At 35.1% G+C, this 21,527-nt stretch overlaps 1 protein-coding gene across 4 annotated transcripts in view; it reads left to right on the top strand.

Moving 5' to 3' along the window:
- Positions 1 to 21,527, top strand: part of SCN2A (sodium voltage-gated channel alpha subunit 2) — a 163,902-nt gene that overhangs the window by 132,156 nt on the left and 10,219 nt on the right. For all 4 annotated transcript variants that reach the window (XM_065525595.2, XM_065525593.2, XM_065525596.2 and 1 more), the window contains exons 18-25: positions 3,156 to 3,276; positions 5,226 to 5,380; positions 8,129 to 8,302; positions 12,439 to 12,561; positions 13,835 to 14,116; positions 16,807 to 16,860; positions 20,131 to 20,268; positions 20,630 to 20,734. In XM_065525595.2, coding sequence (XP_065381667.1) covers positions 3,156 to 3,276; positions 5,226 to 5,380; positions 8,129 to 8,302; positions 12,439 to 12,561; positions 13,835 to 14,116; positions 16,807 to 16,860; positions 20,131 to 20,268; positions 20,630 to 20,734 — 1,152 coding nt within the window. The remainder of the gene's footprint in view (positions 1 to 3,155; positions 3,277 to 5,225; positions 5,381 to 8,128; positions 8,303 to 12,438; positions 12,562 to 13,834; positions 14,117 to 16,806; positions 16,861 to 20,130; positions 20,269 to 20,629; positions 20,735 to 21,527) is intronic.

Consider the following 21,527-nt stretch of genomic DNA (forward strand, 5'->3'; position numbering starts at 1 on the left):
GAATGTGAAAGTAAATATCAGATACGAAGTGTTAGTAGTTAGTGGTTGGATAGAAGAGTCCTCGCACTGGTCATTCATTCATTTACCCAAAATTTATTAAACACAAACGTTGGTGCTAGGAATACAAGGATGACAAAAATATGATCTTTCCTCCAAAAAATTAAGTCTGATGAGATGCATTTTCTAGAAACACAAAATACTTTTGAATTGAACCTTGGAAAAAGTAAAAACTTGACCTTTCGATAAATAAATATTTGGCTTTAGGAAAAAGGTATCTATTAATTCTACATCAGAACTAAGGTAGTGCACTAAAATGAAAGGGAGCAATGTTAATTCTTCTACTTTTAATGTTATTTAAATAAGCGAAGATACAGGGATGTCTTTTATAATTTGAAATTCCAGAAAAAATGAATAAAAAAGCAATTTTAATAAAAATCTCAACATGCTTCTCATTTTCAGCCAAGTACAGCAAACTCTGTTTGATATTCTCTGATTTTAACCTTGGATCAAACTATTTGGCAAATTGCTAATTTGAACAGGCTGTTGAAAACAGACAGTGTATCTAGCAATTCATTCATTCATTCAATACTTAATGAACAGCATTTTAGCAATTCAAAGTCTGTTCCTTGTATTGAACTATATTGGTGTATTATCCGTACGGCCTAGAGTACATGTATATTATTCTTATTATCCATATTGATGTATTATCCATTGGGCCTAGAGTACATAGCTTCTGCCCCCAAATGTCTTACAAACATGTTAAAGTACACAGAATCCATTTGTCTGAAAAAATTTGACCCATACATTATCAAGGTTTAAGATGCATGATAAGCCATGAAAAGGTTGGTGAACAGCCTAGGGTGCATATGGTGAGTGAAGATGTATGGAAGAAATTACGTCTCCAGATTTATTGGGGAGACTTTATAAAAGCAAGGAAGCATGATTGTTGCAAAATAGACAGTGAAGAAAGAAATAGTGTGGTGGCAAAAGTCTTCCCAAAGTCATTTAAAGTATTAGCAACCCAGATACTTGGCAGCAGGGGTGATAATTGATGTTACAAGAATTCTATGTAAACTTTTGCACATTTTACTGAAGATCTTCTATAATAAGGTGTCTGGTGACTTCTCCCAATCACTGTCAAGGGCTAGACCTCATTATGTTACCATGTCTTTCATTCATTTATTCACTCATTCGTTTTTTTAAGCAAAATTTATTAAGACCTGTAACATTACTTAGCACTGATGTAAGCTCTGATACAGTCATCCAGCAATGTCAGCCTGAGCATTTGCAGAACCCTGAATATGGATCCTCATTTTTGCCTTGAGGTCACCCCAAGTCTTACCCCGTTCTGTGTTTACAATGTGGACCTTATTCTTAAAAGGAACATTTTTCGTTTCCTATCGTGGATTGTCTATACTTCCATCAGATGTGACTAAGCTTCAGCTTTTCTGATTACCTGTGTTATTTTCCAACAGGCTGCAAGTGATAAGATCAGTATTATCAGGTCCCTAATAGCATAACAGCTTCGTGTGAATTAGATATATTAAAATGAGAAGATTTTTAAGTCATTTTTTAGTCAATTACATGTATAGAAACATAGGTATACTTATCTCAGAAAGATTCCAATCCAAAGGATAGGAAATTAGAAAAACATGTAATGTTTCATCTGAGAACAAATATATTCAAATTTTAATGACAAAGTATTAGGATTATTTTTTCTGGTAATTTGATATACCTGATAAATTAAAATAAGAAATCAACAATCTTCAAGCACCTTATAATATATAATCATTGATTTAACTTTTTTGGACAAATTAAAAAATACTTCTCAAACTAACTCAAAGCAGGCAGAAGTATCTAATATTTATGCTTCTATCATTGGTATTGTTAAATTACGAGAGACAGAAGCATTTTTAATCTCATGTATATCATACATCAATATTTTTTAAGTCATCAGCATCACTATGCTAAGGAAATATTTTATATAAAGAAAATTATTTTCATAAAATAAAGAAACCATCTTTCTAGAGAAAATCCACATAATCCTATGCCCAAATATAAATGTAACATTTCCAGTACTGACTACAGCATCCATTTTATTCTAGTTTAACATACTTCAGTGTGCATTTTATCATGTGCTTACTTCATCCTTTTTATAAAGTAGCTCTTACCAGCTCAACCATTTCCTAATGTTATGCACTCATGGTAATAACATTGTAACAGGTCCGAGAATGCTGTGGCCCAAACTACTCTGATTCTTGTGTGGCACTCACACCTGGCCCTGCATCATTCCTAGAGCGTTTTAAGACCGGGTTAAACACTGGGATCCCTTTGTGTATGCTGATCCCAAGAATGGACCGACCTGGCTAAAGTTTATTGCATTTCAAGATATAAAACAACTTCTATTATATTTTTCTTTTGGTAATATTTGATTTATCCTAAAGGAAAACAAAAGAACAACTAAATATTCATTTCTGCCTGTACTAACAGGGCAGGTAAGAGTGCCAGAGTAACAAGTAGTTTCCAAATGCACAATGAAACACAGGAGTGCATTGGCCAAAGAGAATGCAAAATAACAGCTCTTGCTATATAGCTAACAACGTGCTGCTCTTTTTGGAATTAGAAAATTATAGAATATATTTAATAACAATCTGGTATATGTTTTCATGTCAATGAAAAGTGGATAAATTTAGATGGTTGCTGTTTATGTGCATTTGACCAAATCTTTTCTGAATTTGACATGAAAATACACTTGTGCAGCTTTCATTGGTTGGGTCACAATTTTAGAATAAAACAAACTATTTGCAAACCATTTGCAGCTAATGTACAAAAGCAAGATCACAGATGATTATATGACTCTGGCAGCTTACATAAGCTTTCTGCAGGATTTTCTTTCAGAATCTCTATACATAGGCTCAAACAAAAGTTATTTCAGTTGTTAGCACCATATTTTAAAGAAAAAAAAATACTATGGTGTTGTATCTAATCTTGTGACCCCCGACCTTTACCAAAGCGGATTGGCATTATGTTTAAGTTATTCTTAAATTACAGATCAAGAAAATTCATACAGAAGATGGGGGGGCACACCTAATTAATTTTTACATTTAGATTAAAGAAAATAATTAAATGTGGTTTTTTGTGGGATTGATTTTCAGAAGCTAAATGCAACTAGTTCATCTGAAGGCAGCACAGTTGATATAGGAGCTCCCGCCGAGGGAGAACAACCTGAGGTTGAACCTGAGGAATCCCTTGAACCTGAAGCCTGTTTTACAGAAGGTGAGCAAAACAATAACATATGTGGTCTTGAGTATCCTCTTATCTATCCATTTTTTCCTATTTATTTAAATGTCTGTCTATCTGACTACCATCTATTATCTATCTATCTATCTATCTATCTATCTATCTATCTATCTATCTATCTAGTAATCATCTGTACCTACCCAACAACTGTTCATTTATTTGTTTTTTTTTTTTTTTGCATTTGCCGTTTGAAAAAGAAATGCAGCTTTTTAAAAGGCAAAGTTTAATTTATGTAATTAGATATTTTCATTTTTATGAATCATTTTTAACTCTAAGAAATATTACTAACTGGCTCTTCTGTGGCCTTCTAAAATATCTTACAGGAGAGAAAGCCAAATCACACACATCTCTCTTTAGGTTTAAACATTAAATAAATAAGAAAGTGAGAGAAGTAATTTATGATGCACTATTTTGTGATATTATAATGGGTACTAATTGATAAGTGTACATTTAAATTTGTCCTTAAGTAACAGCTCCTGTTTCAGTCAAGGCCAATTTTTTTTTTATTATTTCTGAAAAAAGATAGATCATAAAAATGCCAAAATATACTATGAGTCATATGATATGGAGCAACATGTCACTGGAGTAATCGCAAAAGGATTTTCTGAAGAAAACTAAAATTATGTTGTTTGAGGTATGGATCAGTTATATATGGTGATAGCAATGCTGCGTATCAAACCACCTAAAACCCTGGGCTTTAAACTGCTTTTCTAGTTTTGACTCTTATTTCCTTCTGCGCAACTCACAGACTTTCTTGTCACTAAGTTTGACTTATATCATTATTTCTCCATTCTTACAGCTTCATTTTATACATATGGCTCTTACATATCCTTCAAGATCCAAATCCATTTCCTCCATAAAGCTCAAAAATTAAAGTTTACCAGAAAACTCTCATAACACTTTGTTTTGTGATAATTATTGCTTTCCATAACTATAGAATTGTAGACAAATTGCCTCAACTTAAAATGTGCATTCTTTAAGGGCAAGGCTATGTTTTACATGTTATAGTAGTATAATTTGTTCTGTGCAATTTTTTGACAATAGTAGATACTCAATAAGTATTTGTTGAAGAGCCTTTGATCCAGCAATCCAGAAATTATGAAAGGTGTTTATTAGATTGTTGTTGATAATGGCCAGATTTAAAGCAAACGAAGTATTCAATAATAGTGGAATTGGGCCGGGCACGGTGGCTCATGCCTGTAATCCCAGCACTTTGGGAGGCCGAGGCAGGCGGATCACTTGAGGTCAGGAGTTCAAGACCAGCCAGGCAAACATGGTGAGACCCCATCTCTACTGGGCGTAATGGTATATGCCTATAATACCAGCTACTCGGGAGGCTGAGGCAGGAGAATCACTTGAACCTGGGAGACGGAGGCTGCAGTGAGTGAGCCAATGTCAGGCCACTGCACTCCAGCCTGGACTCCCTCTCAAAAAAAAAAAAAAAGTGGAATAATTATATTAATTCTAGTAATCATATTTAGAGAAATATTATGAAATCTTTCACAAATTTATTTACTTATAATAAAGATGGGAAATAGTTATACCAATAAGTGAACTAATCAGAATTCAAATATGTAAAAGGTCCATATAGAGTGGAATTACACTCATAGGATAACGACCGGATGGAAATATCAACTTTTGGTAAGTTTATTTTCCTTTTGATTCTTCTATTTTTTATATATTGTGTTTTTACAGTGTAATGTAATCCATTATAGTAGTGCTATCAACATAAAAAAATTTATTGAACAAATGATTAAAAAGTCATATAGATGATTCTAAGATAGCTTCTGTAAGTGGAAGTTATCTTAAAAGTTAATGTTATTTACAATGTATTATCAGGTAATGTTGTAGATGAATCTCCCACAACACAAATATACCTAATCAAAGAGTAATTTGTTTTCTTTGTTTTTTTCCACGTATTTTAGACTGTGTACGGAAGTTCAAGTGTTGTCAGATAAGCATAGAAGAAGGCAAAGGGAAACTCTGGTGGAATTTGAGGAAAACATGCTATAAGATAGTGGAGCACAATTGGTTTGAAACCTTCATTGTCTTCATGATTCTGCTGAGCAGTGGGGCTCTGGTAGGTGATGCACTATCCACTCCTTCACGTTTCACCTGAAATCTTTTCCCTTTCCCTTCAATCAACTCATATTACCCACTTTTAAATTAAGATGTTTGTAAGAATGAGAAGAAATATGTGTGATGTGTTTAGCACAGTATGAGAGGCTCAGTAAATAGCAATTTTTATTACTCTGTCTGGAGTAGCCCTCAGGTGGAACCGAACTCAGATCATTCGGGTTTCTTGTAATGTTTAAAGAAGGATCTTTCTGACTTTTAGTCATCAGAGGCAGTTCTTACTAAGACTGGTTATGTAGACATGATGTAGGATTATCAGCTAAATATCAGACTGAAGCACGGTATTTCCCTGACCCCTTTGCAGGTGAGAACTAGAGTGCATGGGCGCCGGTAGGAGCGAACTCCACTCACTCACTGCTTCACCCCTCGCAGGAGGGGGAGCGCAGGTGAGTGGGTGCAGGAGCCAAGGCGAGCGCATTTGGGCACTGGCAAGAGTGAATTCCATAACGGTCCCACGGGAGCATCTAGGGGAGGGTGCCTGGGATCCTTGAAGCCCCAGAGGAAGTGTTACAGTGTCCTTTTAGCTTTGCCATCCATGGATGGCTTAAATGTTAACAGTTCAGTGGAGGGTCAGTGCCTTTTGCACCCGCACTTGTGGTACCCAAGTTCATGTCTGGTGTCCAGGAGGAACGAAGTTGTACCAACAACTTGAAGATGGTAAATGTGGGGGATTTTATTGCCAGTGAAAGTGGCTCTCAGAGGGAAGGGGAGCAAAGGAGACGGAGCAGGAAGGTAATCTTCCCCTGGAGTCTGGCCATCCCTAGCCAGACTCCTCCCCGAAGCTATGCTGTCAATCTGTCCCTCTGATGTCAAGCCACTTCTTTCTGATGTCCAACTGTAGTCTCCAATGTCCAGCTGTTCCTCCTGTCTGCCTGCTGAGTTCTGGGGTTCACATAGGCACGGGATGGGGACAGGGTGCACCATAGGTGGTTTTGGAAAAGGCAACATTTAAGTGGGAAAACAAGGATGTATATTCTCACTTTGGGCCACGGTTCCAGGCTTGAGGGTGGGGTCCTTGCCGGGTACCTGCTCTCTTCTGCCCAGAATTTCTCTGCCTCCTGTTCCTATCAGAGTTGTTTAACATAAACTCCATGCTGGAGGGGACTCCTCTGTCTTTTTCACACTGATTCACTATTGCCAACCACAGTGAATGATAAGAAGTAGACTAACTTAATTACTGACTAGCAGAAAAGCGATGGCATTACAAACTTAAGTCTGATTTCATTCAATGAAATGATCAACTGGATCAAAATATTAATATAATAAAAATGATATGACCTATTTTCTTAATTGGTGATACAAATGTGGCTGCATTCCTTTTACTGTTTCAATTTAATAATTACTAGAGTGTTTGATGAGTTGATTTCATTAGGAGAATTGCTGCATTGGATCTGGAGGCCTCTAAGCCGAATTCTGATTTGAGTAAGAATTCTGTGTCCTGCCATATACTCAGTTTAAAGAGGATCAGCCATGCTTAATTTTCTTTATTTTTTTTTTAATTTTACTTTTTTATTTTTTAGCCAGAGTCTTGCTGTTGCCCAGGCTGGAGTGCAGTGGTTTGATCTCAACTCACCGCAGCCTCCACCTCTTGGATTCATGCCATTCTTGTGCCTTAACCACCCAAGTAGCTGGGATTATAGGTGTGAGCCACCACACCTGGCTAATTTTTGTATTTTTAGTAGTAGAGACTGGGTTTTGCCATGTTGGCCGGGGTGGTTTAGAACTCCTGGCCTCAAGAGATCTGCCCGTCTTGGCCTCTTAAAGTGCTGGGACTACAGACGTGAGCCACTGCACCTTGCCAGATGTGCTTTCTAAAGCCAAGTAGAGAGAGAACTATGAAGTCTCATCGGTGACTAGTACCTTTGCTGTAGGAGCTCTTTGTTCTGAGTTACACCCATTCAGTGCTCACCAAATTGCAAAATGTGCTGGCACAGTGGCTGGCTCCTCAGGGGTCTACAGCTTCAGCTCTAAGCAAAGCCCAGAAACCTTTCGATCCTTATATGGAGCTCTGGTTACAAGCCCTGATTCTTGTTATCTAAAAAAGAAAATGTTCCTTTGTCTTTAATCCAGGCTGCCAGATTTTCCTGATAATTTTTTTGATAGGAAGATCAAGTTAGATAAATAGTCCTTTCATTCCAGAAGCCTCAGGATTTCCTGCAAATGAGTTACCCACTCTTTCCCAAGGGCTCTGCAAAATTCTGTCAAAGGGAATTTCCAAACGTACACCCACCCACACAGACAGAGAGAGAAGGGAGAGAGAGAGAGAGACAAGAAAGTGAGCAATGACAATCCTTTCCTTTTTCCGTCGGCTGAGGGACCTCCCTGCTTTATATCTGTATTACTAGAGGGTGCGTTCCATTGAGTCTGCACTGAATGAGACCAATCCACTCCCAGGCGTTTCGCTGCCTCCTGATCGAGAGAGAAGCAGCTGGCAGTCTCTCAAAAGCTTTAAGCTCTTTGGGGGTACCCTGAGACCAAAATTTAAAAATTACTGAAACCCTGGGTTGACTGAAATGCCCAGTCAGCAGTCATTTATGATCAGATAATGATGAAGTAAAATTCAGCCATGGGAAACATTAAACCTTCCAGCCTTAGGCACCTGATAAAAGCTTGCATCATTTCCTTTTTTAAGAAATCATCAATTAGAGACTGTTTCTGATCATAAAATTTAATAGAATTTTTTGACTTACAGGCCTTTGAAGATATATACATTGAGCAGCGAAAAACCATTAAGACCATGTTAGAATATGCTGACAAGGTTTTCACTTACATATTCATCCTGGAAATGCTGCTAAAGTGGGTTGCATATGGTTTTCAAGTGTATTTTACCAATGCCTGGTGCTGGCTAGACTTCCTGATTGTTGATGTGAGTATGCTGCACTTCGCTGCTTTATTCATTGGCATATATGTATTAGTTCTAGCAATGGTGCCTGACACAGTGTAGGCACTCAGTAACACTGTATCAGCCCAAATATGAATTATGTTTCTCATTTCACAGTGAGAGGATGCCCCAAAACATTTTTACCAATTTAAATACACATACACATACATTCATAGATAAAAGTCAAAGGCCATCATACTGTACTTATTCATTCAATTTCAAATTAATATTTAAAATTTCTAGTGATGCAAAATAAAATATGAATTTAGAAATTTTGCTTTTTGCATGCTCACATTTCACAAAATAACTGTATTTAAGTTTTTCACAGGTATCTTTGACATTAGTATCTTTGTCATCACTAGAGCCTATTGAGTTTAGGTCACACAGATGAATCATTAATTACAAAGAAATTGGAAAGTCCAAAAAAGCAAGAGACATTTGATTTCTATGGTATAGAAGCAAATTGGCTATTGACCAAGCAGCCAAAGGTTTTATTAAACTACATTGGTGTTAAAATAAAATAAGATGAAGTACTAAAATATGAGGATTTTTGTATAATTGAATATGAGGTAAATCTACTATTAAATATACTACTACTATTAAACATATAAAGGTTACATGCAGAATTACATTAACAGTCTTTGGCAATAAAGGAAGAACATAAATAATATTTAAAACTACATATGTCTGGACATTACAAACAATATAAAATGCACCAAAACTATAACCATTCTTTTATTTGTATAATGGGATTATGCATGATACTATTTCTTTTCTCTATTTTCTGTATGTACCTATCATAGGTTGGCAAATCCATAATAAAAATATCTGAAACTTAATATATCAATGTAAGGATAAAAGTATTAAGTTAACACTACTTGGATATAAGGAAACTCTTAAGAGAAATCTAGTTGTCCCGCAGTTAATGATCATATTACCCAAAGTACTCTGATATTTACCTTTTTAGATTTAAGAAAACTATTATGATAGTATATTAAACTGATCAATACTTTGCTTTAAATCAAATATGCTTATTGCTCATCTATTTCATTATGAAAGATACAAATGTCAATAAGTCATTTTTCCAGTCCTGCAGGAGCTTACAGTTGAAAAGTGAGGACAGATGTGTACACAGTAAGTCGACACCTGTATTAGAAGTGCCACCTCTTTTTTTCCCCCCCCCTCTACCTTCAAAGACGTCCCGATGTTGCCCCAGGCCCTTGTGGCTGGTGCCAGGTTTGAGGGGCACTGAGGGGCCTTCTTGCTGTTGACCCCACAGGCACAGGAAGGAGAGCACAGATTGCAGGGCGCATGTCCTAGTCACGTGATTCTGCACACAGTGACCTGGGGGGCAAGAAGTGCCACCTCTTTAGGGAGGGAGGAGGAAAGGCTTCAAGAGGGAAGTGGAGTGTGAGCTGGAGCTTAAGAGATGTGAATGCCAGCAGGCACAGCTGAGGGAGGTATCGGGAGAACCCGCTCCCCATGTTTAACGTGGTTCTTTTCTATTTCCTAAGTATCTCGGCTGGGTTGAGAAACAAAGGGAAAGAGCACAAGAGAGAGAAATTTAAAGCTGGGTGTCCGGGGGAGACATCACATGTCGGCAGGATCCGCGATGTTCCCCGAGCCCTAAAACCAGCAAGTTTTTATTAGCGATTTTCAAAAGGGGAGGGAGTGCACGAACAGAGTGTGGGTCACAGAGATCACACACTTCACAAGGTAATAAAATATCACAAAGCAGATGGAGGCAGGGCGACATCACAGGACCACCGGATGAGGCGAAATTAAAATTGCTAATGAAGTTTCCAGCATGCATCCTCGCTGATAACATCTTATCAGGAAACAGGGTTTGAGAGCAGACAACCTGTCTGACCAAAATTTATTAGGCGGGAATTTCCGCGTCCTAATATGCCTGGGAGCGCTACAGGAAACCGGGGCTTTTTTCATCCCTTCAGCCTCCACCATAAAAGACGGCGCGCCTTGAGAGGGCCGTTCATAGACCCACCCTCAGGGTGCATTCTCTTTCTCAGGGATGTTCCTTGCTGAGAAAAAGAATTCAGCGATATTTCTCCTATTTGCTTCTGAAAGAGGAGAAATATGGCTCTGTTCCGGCTCACCAGCGGTCAGTTCAAAGTGACGTCTCTTGTTCCCTGAACATCGCTGTTAACCTGTTCTTTTTTCAAGATGCCCAGATTTCGTATTGTTCAAACACACATGCTCTACAATTTGTGCAGTTGACACAATCACAGGGTCCTGAGGCGACGTTCATCCTCCTCAGTTTACCAAGATGACAATGACGGGATTAAGAGATTAAAGTAAATACAGGCGTAAGAAATTATAAAAGTATTAATTTGAGGAATTAATAAATGTCCATGAAATCTTCACAATTTCTGTTCTTCTGCCGTGGCTTCAGCCAGTCCCACCGTTCGCGGTCCCTGACTTCCCGCAACAGGGAGGAACATGGATTCCTTAAAACATTGGTGCATGACATGCAGGGCGGGTTCCAGAAACAAGTAGATAGGGTGAGGTAAGCCTTTGTAATGGGATGATGAGGTAAGAAAGATAAGTTAGAGAAGAGTTTGAAGAACCTGAGGTGCCATCCAAGGAAATTTGGACTTATGATTTAATAAAGAAGAAGCTATTGAAGAATTACGTATAGGGAAGTGACAAGACCAACTTGTTGTTTTAGGGAGGGAAGTTAGGTGGAGGTGTGAATGATGGAATAGAAAGGAGATTATTTAGAGATTAAAACACCAATTAGGAGATTGCTGCAATGTCCCAGAAAGAGAAGGCCTATATGTATCTCCTTTTTCACATTTAGCTACACAAGTCACATAAAATTGAATGTTTTACAACCTCTTTTCAGTCAGTAAATACTACTTCATTCAGAATATTTTCCTCTGTCTAACTTTTATCTTTCGTCCTTTAACTTATGCTTATCTCTTTTTGGTTCTGTCTTCAGAGAAGGTAAAGTACTACAGGTCCTCATATCTTAAATACAGAAAAGCTTCACCAGTCATGATAATTCAGTAACTATTTTTCAATTATCTGTTAAGAAGGGACTTACAAAGCCTAAAAGTTTGGATTTTAAGGGAACTATATTAACTATGTAAGACATAATTTTATAGCTCATTGTTTTCTGTATTCAAGAGGCTTCACTTTCAAATTGCACATGCAAAATTGTTTTGAATAAGTTGTTTTTTGTAACAACTTTCAATGTGCTTCACTTATTTTGCTTAAAAAATATATTTTTCAAATATATATTAACACCATACTCTGCAAAACTATATTGCATATTTATTTTTATTTACCTGCTTTTGAAATTCAGGTGCACTTTAGAACAAAATATCTTTACTTAGCTTATATAATTTTAATAATTTTTCTCTATGTTTTCAAAGGAAATTGGACATGTGTATGTTCCCCTGAACAGTTTTCTTTTCCTTTTTAGCTAAGACTTTATAATTTTTATCAACTACATTGGTCATCTGTATGAATAACTAAAGACAACATTGTTCTTGCAATTTCTAATTTATCATAAAATCTCAACTTTTTTTATTCACTAATTTGGTCTGACCTAATTAATGATATCATGTCCTTCACACTGAAATTTGTAAAAAGTCAAAGCTGCTTTTTAGAGGCCTAGACCTTTTTAAATGTGTTCATGCTCATATTCACCAGTGGTTTGCATAGTTTACTTGTGTATCAAATGTTTCTTTCCATTTCAGATCTGATCAATATTATTAGAAATGATACAGAAATAAGTTTTACAGATGTGTAGAGGAAGATCACATTTTTCTCTCTTTTTTTTTCTTTACTTTTAATTTTTCAAAAACATTTCCTACCAAGAATCTTAAAATAGAACACATATATGGGCTTCTTTTTTATAAGTGTTCACAGACTAGTATCATTAACTTCACCCTGGGAACCTGTAGAAATGCAAATTCTTAGGCCTTTCCCCAAACTTACTAACTCAGACTCTGCTATTGGTGTTTTTAACAAGACCCCTGGGTGATTTTGAAATTCATGAAAGCTTGAGAATTACTGATTCATTGCATAGAGCAAGGCTGAACTGTGTAGACATTTTTGTATGTAAATAAGAAAATTGTGTTGCTTTTTCTGTATAGGTCTCATTGGTTAGCTTAACTGCAAATGCCTTGGGTTACTCAGAACTTGGTGCCATCAAATCCCTCAGAACACTAAGAGCTCTGAGGCCACTGAGAGCCTTGTCCCGGTTTGAAGGAATGAGGGTAAGACTGAATGCCTTAGAAATTGTCAGAATTATTATTGAGAGCAGACTGACACTTTGTATCATAGAAATGTCAAATTTATGGAAAATTTGTGTCCCACACATTCATACTGACATAGCTAATCAATCAAAAATAATATTTACCAGATGTCCATAATACTTGGCACTGCTGGAGTCACTCACAGAGTATAATAATGCCAGAGGGACTGTTTCTAATTAGCTAGATTTTCACTTGGAAAAATCTCTATAGTTATGCTGCTGATTTGAATCAAGATTATTTATGTTCACTTCATTTATAAATGTGCAGGAAATCCTACTCGCTATAGTTTAAGCCTACCAAATCGTTACTCATCATTTCTTCACTACTCCGCTGTGATACACTTTGAGCCTTTTGATGTTTGAATCAGGCCTTTTAGTTCTTAAACACAGGCTGAGATGGCTAAAAAGTAGGTCAACTGGAAATCTAACGCTCATTTAGAAGGGTAGTACAAAAGAACAGAGGAGTTTGTGCTGACATTTGTCATCCCCTGAGGCACAAAACCTGAGACCACATACCCACCACCTAGAAAATGATGATGCCTTGTCTCAGTGGTTTTAGCTGATTCAAAGGGGATTTTTTAAAAATGATACTTTTTGTAATATTTGAAAGTAGTTACTTAGACTTCATCTGCATGTTACAATGACAACCAGAGATGAATGGTGTGTGTAGATGTGTGTCTGTGAGTGTCTGTATATGCATGGTTACATAGAAAAGAGTTATTAGCTGTTAAATTCTTTTTACTTTACCAATTTGAAAGAAAAGTTTTTGCAGTAGAAGGCTTAATAAACAAAAGGTATCAAACTTTCAGTACCAGAATACTTTTTGTATTTTCTGTGTGGAATTTGATCCCCAAGTGGTCTCTTTTACACTCTTTGGGCAGCAAATTGTATGGTTTGTACGATTTTTTTAAAGTGTTGTTGACTTCTATATTCATGTCACTATTTATACTCTTAATTATTTTTGGCATTTACTGTTAGTTCCATCCTTTGAGGTAAATTTGCTACATGTATATTATTACCTCTTGAGAAAACATTCTCCAATATAAAATTCCTTGATAGTCTTCTGATTTATAATTTTAAAATTCTTAGTTGGAGCTATTAGAGTCCAGTTTCTTCCCAATATTCAATTGAAACAGATTTTTTTAATCATTTGACTGTTTTTGTAATAATGTTTAAAACTAAGTAAATATTTGTTGTCGGCTTTTCACTTACTCTTCCTTCTCATCCTGTGCCAGGTGGTTGTAAATGCTCTTTTAGGAGCCATTCCATCTATCATGAATGTACTTCTGGTTTGTCTGATCTTTTGGCTAATATTCAGTATAATGGGAGTGAATCTCTTTGCTGGCAAGTTTTACCATTGTATTAACTACACCACTGGAGAGATGTTTGATGTAAGCGTGGTTAACAACTACAGCGAGTGCAAAGCTCTCATTGAAAGCAATCAAACTGCCAGGTGGAAAAATGTGAAAGTAAACTTCGATAACGTGGGACTTGGATATCTGTCTCTACTTCAAGTAGTAAGTAATCACTTTGTTATTTTCCATGACGTGTAATTAAAATGGATGTAAAGTTCTTCTTCCTCATAATGAGATATCCACCTGTTAGAATGGCTATTATCAAACAGATAAATGACAATAAATGTTGGCAAGAATGTGAAGAAAAGGGAACCCTTGTACATTGTTGGCAGGAATATAAATTAGTATAGCTTTTATGGAAAACAGTACAGAGGTTCTTCAAAAAACTAAAAGTGGAACTACTATATGATCCAGCAATTCCATTACTGGGTATATATCCAAAGGAAATTAAATCAACACGTCAAAGAGATATCTGCACTCTCACACTCACTGCAACACTATTCACAATAGCCAAAATATGGAAACAACCTAATTGTCCATCAACAGATAAATGGATAAAGAAAACTGTGTGTGTGTGTATATATATATACATATAATATACATAGTAACTGAGAAAATGTACAAGACTTTTGTTTTCAGAATTACTATGTATATTATATGTATATATATACACACACATATTTCTATATACACACATATAGATATAAATACACACACTATATATGTGTATATGTATATGCACATATATATCAAAAGTGTATGTCTATATGTGTGTGTGTATATAGAAGTAGTCAGGGAAGGGGCAGAGCCTGTGGCACTAAGAAACTGAGAAAATGTACAAGACTTTTGTTTTCAGAATTACTGTGTCCACACAACAGAAAAGTATTTCAAAAAGTAAATGCATTTGAATGTATTTGTTTTCAGTTTAGGAAACTGCTTCTTTTTACAGAGTGTCTTAAAACAGTATGTTCAACAATATTAAAAAGATTTTCAAAAATAAGCCCTCATGATTGGTGATTGGTAATAATCATTTAAAAACTTATTGGATGTATATGTTTGTGTGTGTGTGTGTGTATATATATATATATATATATACACAAAGAAATACTATTCAGTCTTAAAGGAAGAAGGAAATCCTGTCCTTTTATACAACTTGGATTCACCTGGAGGATATTAGGTGAAATAAGCCAGGCACAGAAAGACAAATGACACATGATGTCACTTGTATATGGAATCTAAAAAACACAAACTCATAGAAGCAGAAAGCAGAATGACAATCACCAAGGGCTATAGGATAATGGGAGATGTTGGTCAAAGGATACAAAATTCAGTTTGACAAGAGGAATACATTCTGTAGAGCTATTGTACAGCATGGTGACTATAGTTAATCATAATATATACTTGAAAATAGCTAAGAGAGTAGATATCATGTTTTCTCATCACAAAAAATGAGTATATGAAGCGATATATATGTTACTTAGCTTGAAGTAGCCATTACACAATATACATATATTTGAAAACATCATTTTGTACAACATAAATATATTCATTTTTAATTTGTCAATTTAAAAAATGAATATATTTTTGAAAAGCAACTGAAACAAAAACGCATATACATTTTAGGAACTCTATATAGATGCACTAAAACCATATAAAAATGATAAAATACTATAAAATAATAAAATAAAATTCTTCTTCCTCAGTGTTTACAAATACTTCCTTAGGCCCATCTGCCTAGGTTCCTCTTACCATGATTGAATGATCTTTTCTGCCCCAGGCTGGAAACATGATAGTTCTAAAAACTTCATTGTCTCCCGACTATGCATTTGGTGGCACAGCACAAGTCCTTTTCACTGGGTGTTTTATCTAGGCACTCGTTGTTTTCCTCCCTTCCTACTCTGAGGAAAGAAGTGCTGGCCCCAAGGGGGGTTGAAAAGGGGTGTGTGTGTGTGTGTGTGTGTGTGTGTGTCCGCATGCGTGTGTGTAGACAGAGAAAGAGAGAGACTTTCAGATAGGAAAATTGCTCTCTTGCAAATGAAAACTTTCCAATTGAGACTATTTTGTGTCTGCTATGCACTCATAAGAATTCATTCAGCTATTTGACTGACTGCAGTATTAAATATCCACTAGCTCCCGGACACAATCCACTTACACGATCCTCATGACTATTAAAATAGTCAGGAAAGGGGCAGAGCCTGTGGCACTAAGGAACTGAAAAAAAACGTACAGAAGTTTTGGTTTCAAGATTACTATGTCAACGGCACAGAAAACAAATATTTTAAAAAGGAAATGCAGTGGAATATATTGTTTTCAGATTAGGAAACTGCTGCCTCTTATAGAGTAATTACCTCAAAATAATATGTTCAACAATATTAAGAAGGTTTTCAAGAATAAACTGTCATGATCAGTGATTGGTAATAATCATTTAGAAAAAAATAGGTAGAAAAGAAAGCATTAAGATAAATAATGCAGCATATTTTTGAACTTGTCTGATGCTGATACTATATACATGAAATCTTGTCATCAAATTACATGATATATTTTTATATAAGCACATCAGAGTAAAACATTGTCAATATTGTTTTTATGATAGCATATTGTTACAGTAGATCATTATTTAATTATACATGGGGTTAAATATGCACATAAGATGTTATAGAGGAATATAAAGTTAAAGTATTTTCAATGCATATTATAAAACATTGCCTAAAAAGTACATACAAATTTCAAGCTTATTTATATGCCTATATTGAATACAGGTCAAATAGAATCTTGATCAATTATTCTTATCGAATTTATTTTCTAAAATTATAATTTTGGGAAAAAAGAAAATGATACGACTTTTCTTACAGGCCACGTTTAAGGGATGGATGGATATTATGTATGCAGCTGTTGACTCAAGAAATGTAAGTCTAGTTAGAGGGAAATTGTTTAATTTGATTAAATGTATATTTCTACAATATTGTAATTTAGTGACATTGTCAATAAAATAAAATTATGTGCTTAATGTGTAAAACATCTATATTATAAGGATAAAATATTTAATCATATTATTTCTTTCAAACTTATCATAGGATGATTTTCTCTAATCACTATGTGTCTTTTAACATATCTTTTCTAGTATTTAGCAAGGCACCTGACACAAAACTTTATTGGATGTATTTTCTTTTTTTTTTTTTTTTTTTTTTTTTGAGACGGAGTCTCGCTCTGTCGCCCAGGCTGGAGTGCAGTGGCCGGATCTCAGCTCACTGCAAGCTCCGCCTTCGGGGTCTACGCCATTCTCCTGCCTTAGCATCCCGAGTAGCTGGGACTACAGGCGCCCGCCACCACGCCTGGCTAGTTTTTTTGTATTTTTTTAGTAGAGACGGGGTTTCACCATGTTAGCCAGGATGGTCTCGATCTCCTGACCTCGTGATCCGCCCGTCTCGGCCTCCCAAAGTGCTGGGATTACGGGCTTGAGCCACCGTGCCCGGCCTGTATTTTCAAAATGAGACATTTTATTTTTGACTCTCATAGTCCTGGTCATTTGTGCATTAGAAGTTCTCATGGGCAATACTTTTCATCTGTAATAGATTTCCTCCAGCTTTTGATCTTCCTTGTAATAGGAAGGCTATGACTAATAATGGGGACAAAAATAAACAAACAACTTAGTGTTTCGCTTGGGAAAGTGAGATTAAGTGGTAGAAGGGAGGGACTTTCTGAATCTACTTTATACACACCAGTACTTTGAATTATTTTCTATAATTTTCATTAATTTCTCACTATTTAATGAGGAATGAAGTCATATTTTGGAAAAAAAAAAAAAAAGAGAGAGATTGATTTCTGGTATGCCAGAGCATGATAATAAAGCTCAAAATGCTATTTCCCTGGCACCAGCAGCTAGCTTTCTGAGTGAAGAATTCCCGAGGTTTGGTTTTGTTTTTTGTTTTTTCCACTTCATAAAAACAGAGAGGGAGCAAGAAAACGTGAAAAGCCCTGCATTGTATCCTCTGTAAGTGCTATCAGGAATTCCAGTTATGAGATTTTTCTGAATAGTAACAATAGTTTGTTGTTTATCACTACTCACTATGCCAAGGACTTTCTCACATTATCCCATTTAATCCTGAATAACAACGTTATTGTATAGGGGATACTAGCTCTATTTTAGCACTGAAGCAAAGAAGCTTAATGCATTAAATGGTAAAACAAGTTTTTGAACCCTGACCACAAATAATGGCTCATACCCACTTTCCACAGTAGTTTCTTACCTTTTTGATTAATTCAAAGCTCTCTCCACCTTCCTTATCAATAGCTTGTATGGCATGACACTTTTTCAGTTTCTTCTTTAATAACTTAGCAGACCTTTTCTGCTGCAAAACTCCTGGAATTACAAGCATATTAGAAAAATGAAAGTCAATTGAGCACTATATTTATGAAAAGTTGCTGGATCTTACTTTAATTAGTAAATTGCATCAGAGAAATGCAAATTTAAACCAAAATAAAACATTATCTACACACCTACCAGATTGGCGATACTAAAAAGTCTGACAATACCAAGTTTTACCAAGGATAAACAGCAATAAGAACACTCATACAATGCTGATAGGAAAAAAAAAATAGACAAATAATCCTTTAAAAACAGTTGGGTATGATCACGTTATTTGAGAAAGTTAAAGATATTTTTTAATTCTGCAATTCTACTTTGAACAATGTATCCTAAAGAAACTTATGCACATGTTTAGGATAATCTATGTACAAAGATGAATATAATTTTTTTTTCACTTGAAAAAACTGGGAGCAAATAAAAAATAGTAGAAATAGGCAAATAAATGAATAGTATATAGTGATGAAAATGAATGAATACAGCTATATACAACCACATGGATGAGCCTTAAAAATATAACATTGAGTTAAAGAAACTAGACAGATACTATAATTCTACTTACTTAAAGTTCAAAGTTGACAAAACTAAGCTTATTGTTCAAAAATGCATACTGAGGTGTTAACTCGAAAGAAAAAACCAGGACATAATTATCATAAAAGTCAGGATAATGACTACCTCTAGCAGGGGTGATGGAGTTTATGTTTGAGAAGGATACACCAAGGGTTTCTGAAGTCGTAGGAGTGACCTAGGTTATGGATTTCACTTATAAAAATGTATTATATTTTGCATTTATGTATTATGCACTTTCCTATATGTATATTGTCTTTCAAGAATTTTAAAAATATAATTTTACATCACTGGTAACTAAACTCACACACAAATAAAATCTCATCAAAGAATAAGTAGTTTTACATTATTTCTGATATTTTCCATTTTGCTGTATTTCATTAGAAAAAAAAATTATGCTGGTCATAATCCTCTAAATTGATTTAATAACACAGTGGGTTATCACTTGCATCTATTATCAATCTATTATCATCATCAGGGATTGGTTAACTGAGTTGGTTAGAACAATGTCCTATTAGACCTATTAGACCTAAAGCTCAAACCTACTATCACACATTTTTCTAATCAAAAGTGGGCTAGACAAGTGATAGTATCATTGTTACAGAAACTGTCCCTACTGAATAGGATAAAGCAATAGACTCATTTTCAGAAAGGAAAGATCAACCTATATACCTCCATGCAGACATAATACAATGATTCTTGCCTATCTAAAGAAATGTATTATACCAAACCCTTACACTTAGTAATTACTACTGACTGCCACTGTTCTAAGCATATTATATGTTAATATAGTTAATCTTTACAACCACACTATGAGGTTTAGGTTTGATTATTTTCATTTCACAGATGAGAAAACTGAGGCAGAGAAAGTAAATCTTAAAAGTTGTGACATAGAATAATGTGACGCTGACATCTCTTTTGTAAGAAGAGGAAATCTTTAATTTGCATGCGGTGTTGGGAACTTTGCTTACAAAGGAAAGTGCATTCATAATCTGGGCATTTATTGGATGAAATTGTCTATAATATTTCAGACTTCTATACGAGTTATTTCATTTTCTCAGGTAATGAATAGTCTTGCAGAACTCTTCAATAAGCATGTGAGATTTGAAGGCTCATAAAATCTGTTTAATGTTTGTTTCTTTTCATTCCAGGGATTAAAACATGCTTAGATAATTGAAAACTTACTGGTGTGCTTTTTATGAAACAAGTATTAGATATAATGGTTACAATTCTTCATATTTTTTAGGTAGAATTGCAACCCAAGTATGAAGACAACCTGTACATGTATCTTTATTTTGTCATCTTTATTATTTTTGGTTCATTCTTTACCTTGAATCTTTTCATTGGTGTCATCATAGACAACTTCAACCAACAGAAAAAGAAGATAAGTATATTAAAACTTCATATTTGCTCTGAAATATGAACTAAATATTTCATACTGTTTCCTTTAGCCTCCAAAATGCAATCACCAAAAAAAATATAAAATTCAGAAATTATTTTGAGATATTTGATAACGGATAAGCTTTAAAGAAATTAATAATTCAGATAGTGTATTTTTGATATTTTTAGTCTAGAAATATGACTAATATGGCATAATTTATGTATTGAATAAAGGCATCTCCATAAATACAGATATTAGCAACAATAGAATGAAATGTGGGAGCCAATTTTTACATGATTACTAAGGTGGATTTTATAGCCAGCAAAGAACACAATTTTAACAAGTTTTGCTTTCATTTCTTTACTTTGGAGGTCAAGACATTTTTATGACAGAAGAACAGAAGAAATACTACAATGCAATGAAAAAACTGGGTTCAAAGAAACCACAAAAACCCATACCTCGACCTGCTGTAAGAATAGTATATTTTCATTGCCTGTTAAAGCTATGTTACCTAACATTTTCACACCCAGAATTTCTAGAAACTAGCTATTTTTGTGGCTTTGTAACACAGTTTTTTTACCTTAATCATGTGACTAGCTAGTCTAAATAGCTTGAATAAATGTATTTTACATATGTAATGTTTAAATTATATAAGGCATAACATATTTTATATGTAAACATATAAAATACATAGGAATAAAATTTGCTATACTTAAGTGCCAGTAGTATCATACAAGCTGATGTCATTAAGAAGCTTCTAATAACATAAAAAAGAAAATACATACATACATACATACATACATAATGTGAAAATATTAAATGTTCTCAGAGTACAGAGGAGACGGATTAGAATAATTGGTACATCCCAGATCGGCCTCAGTTTTTGTTCAACTCTGCAGATTGAATGGAATCATTAATGAAACAGGCCACAGGTTTTGCTTTTTTCTGGTTAAACAAAAAAAAGGCCAGCTTCATATTTTCTCCTACTATCCCACCCTTAAATGAGATGATAGCATTCTTTTAAGGGCTTTTTATGGCTCTTCCAGGTGTATATTTGCCAGTGATACTATTTGTTCAGTTTGGCTGCTGCAGGGAGTTGCTGCCAGGAAAATCGCTAAGTTTGTCTATCACTCCTGAAGGACTAGCTCAGATATATAAGTCTCAGAACATCTTCCCCAAGATATACATGGTATAAAACACTTCAGTGTTTCTCAGAAATCTTGACTCTATAAATTTATTGGTGACAATATAAAACAGACCAT

Source organism: Macaca fascicularis, chromosome 12, assembly GCF_037993035.2.
Source record: "Macaca fascicularis isolate 582-1 chromosome 12, T2T-MFA8v1.1".
NCBI classification, from domain to species: domain Eukaryota; kingdom Metazoa; phylum Chordata; class Mammalia; order Primates; family Cercopithecidae; genus Macaca; species Macaca fascicularis.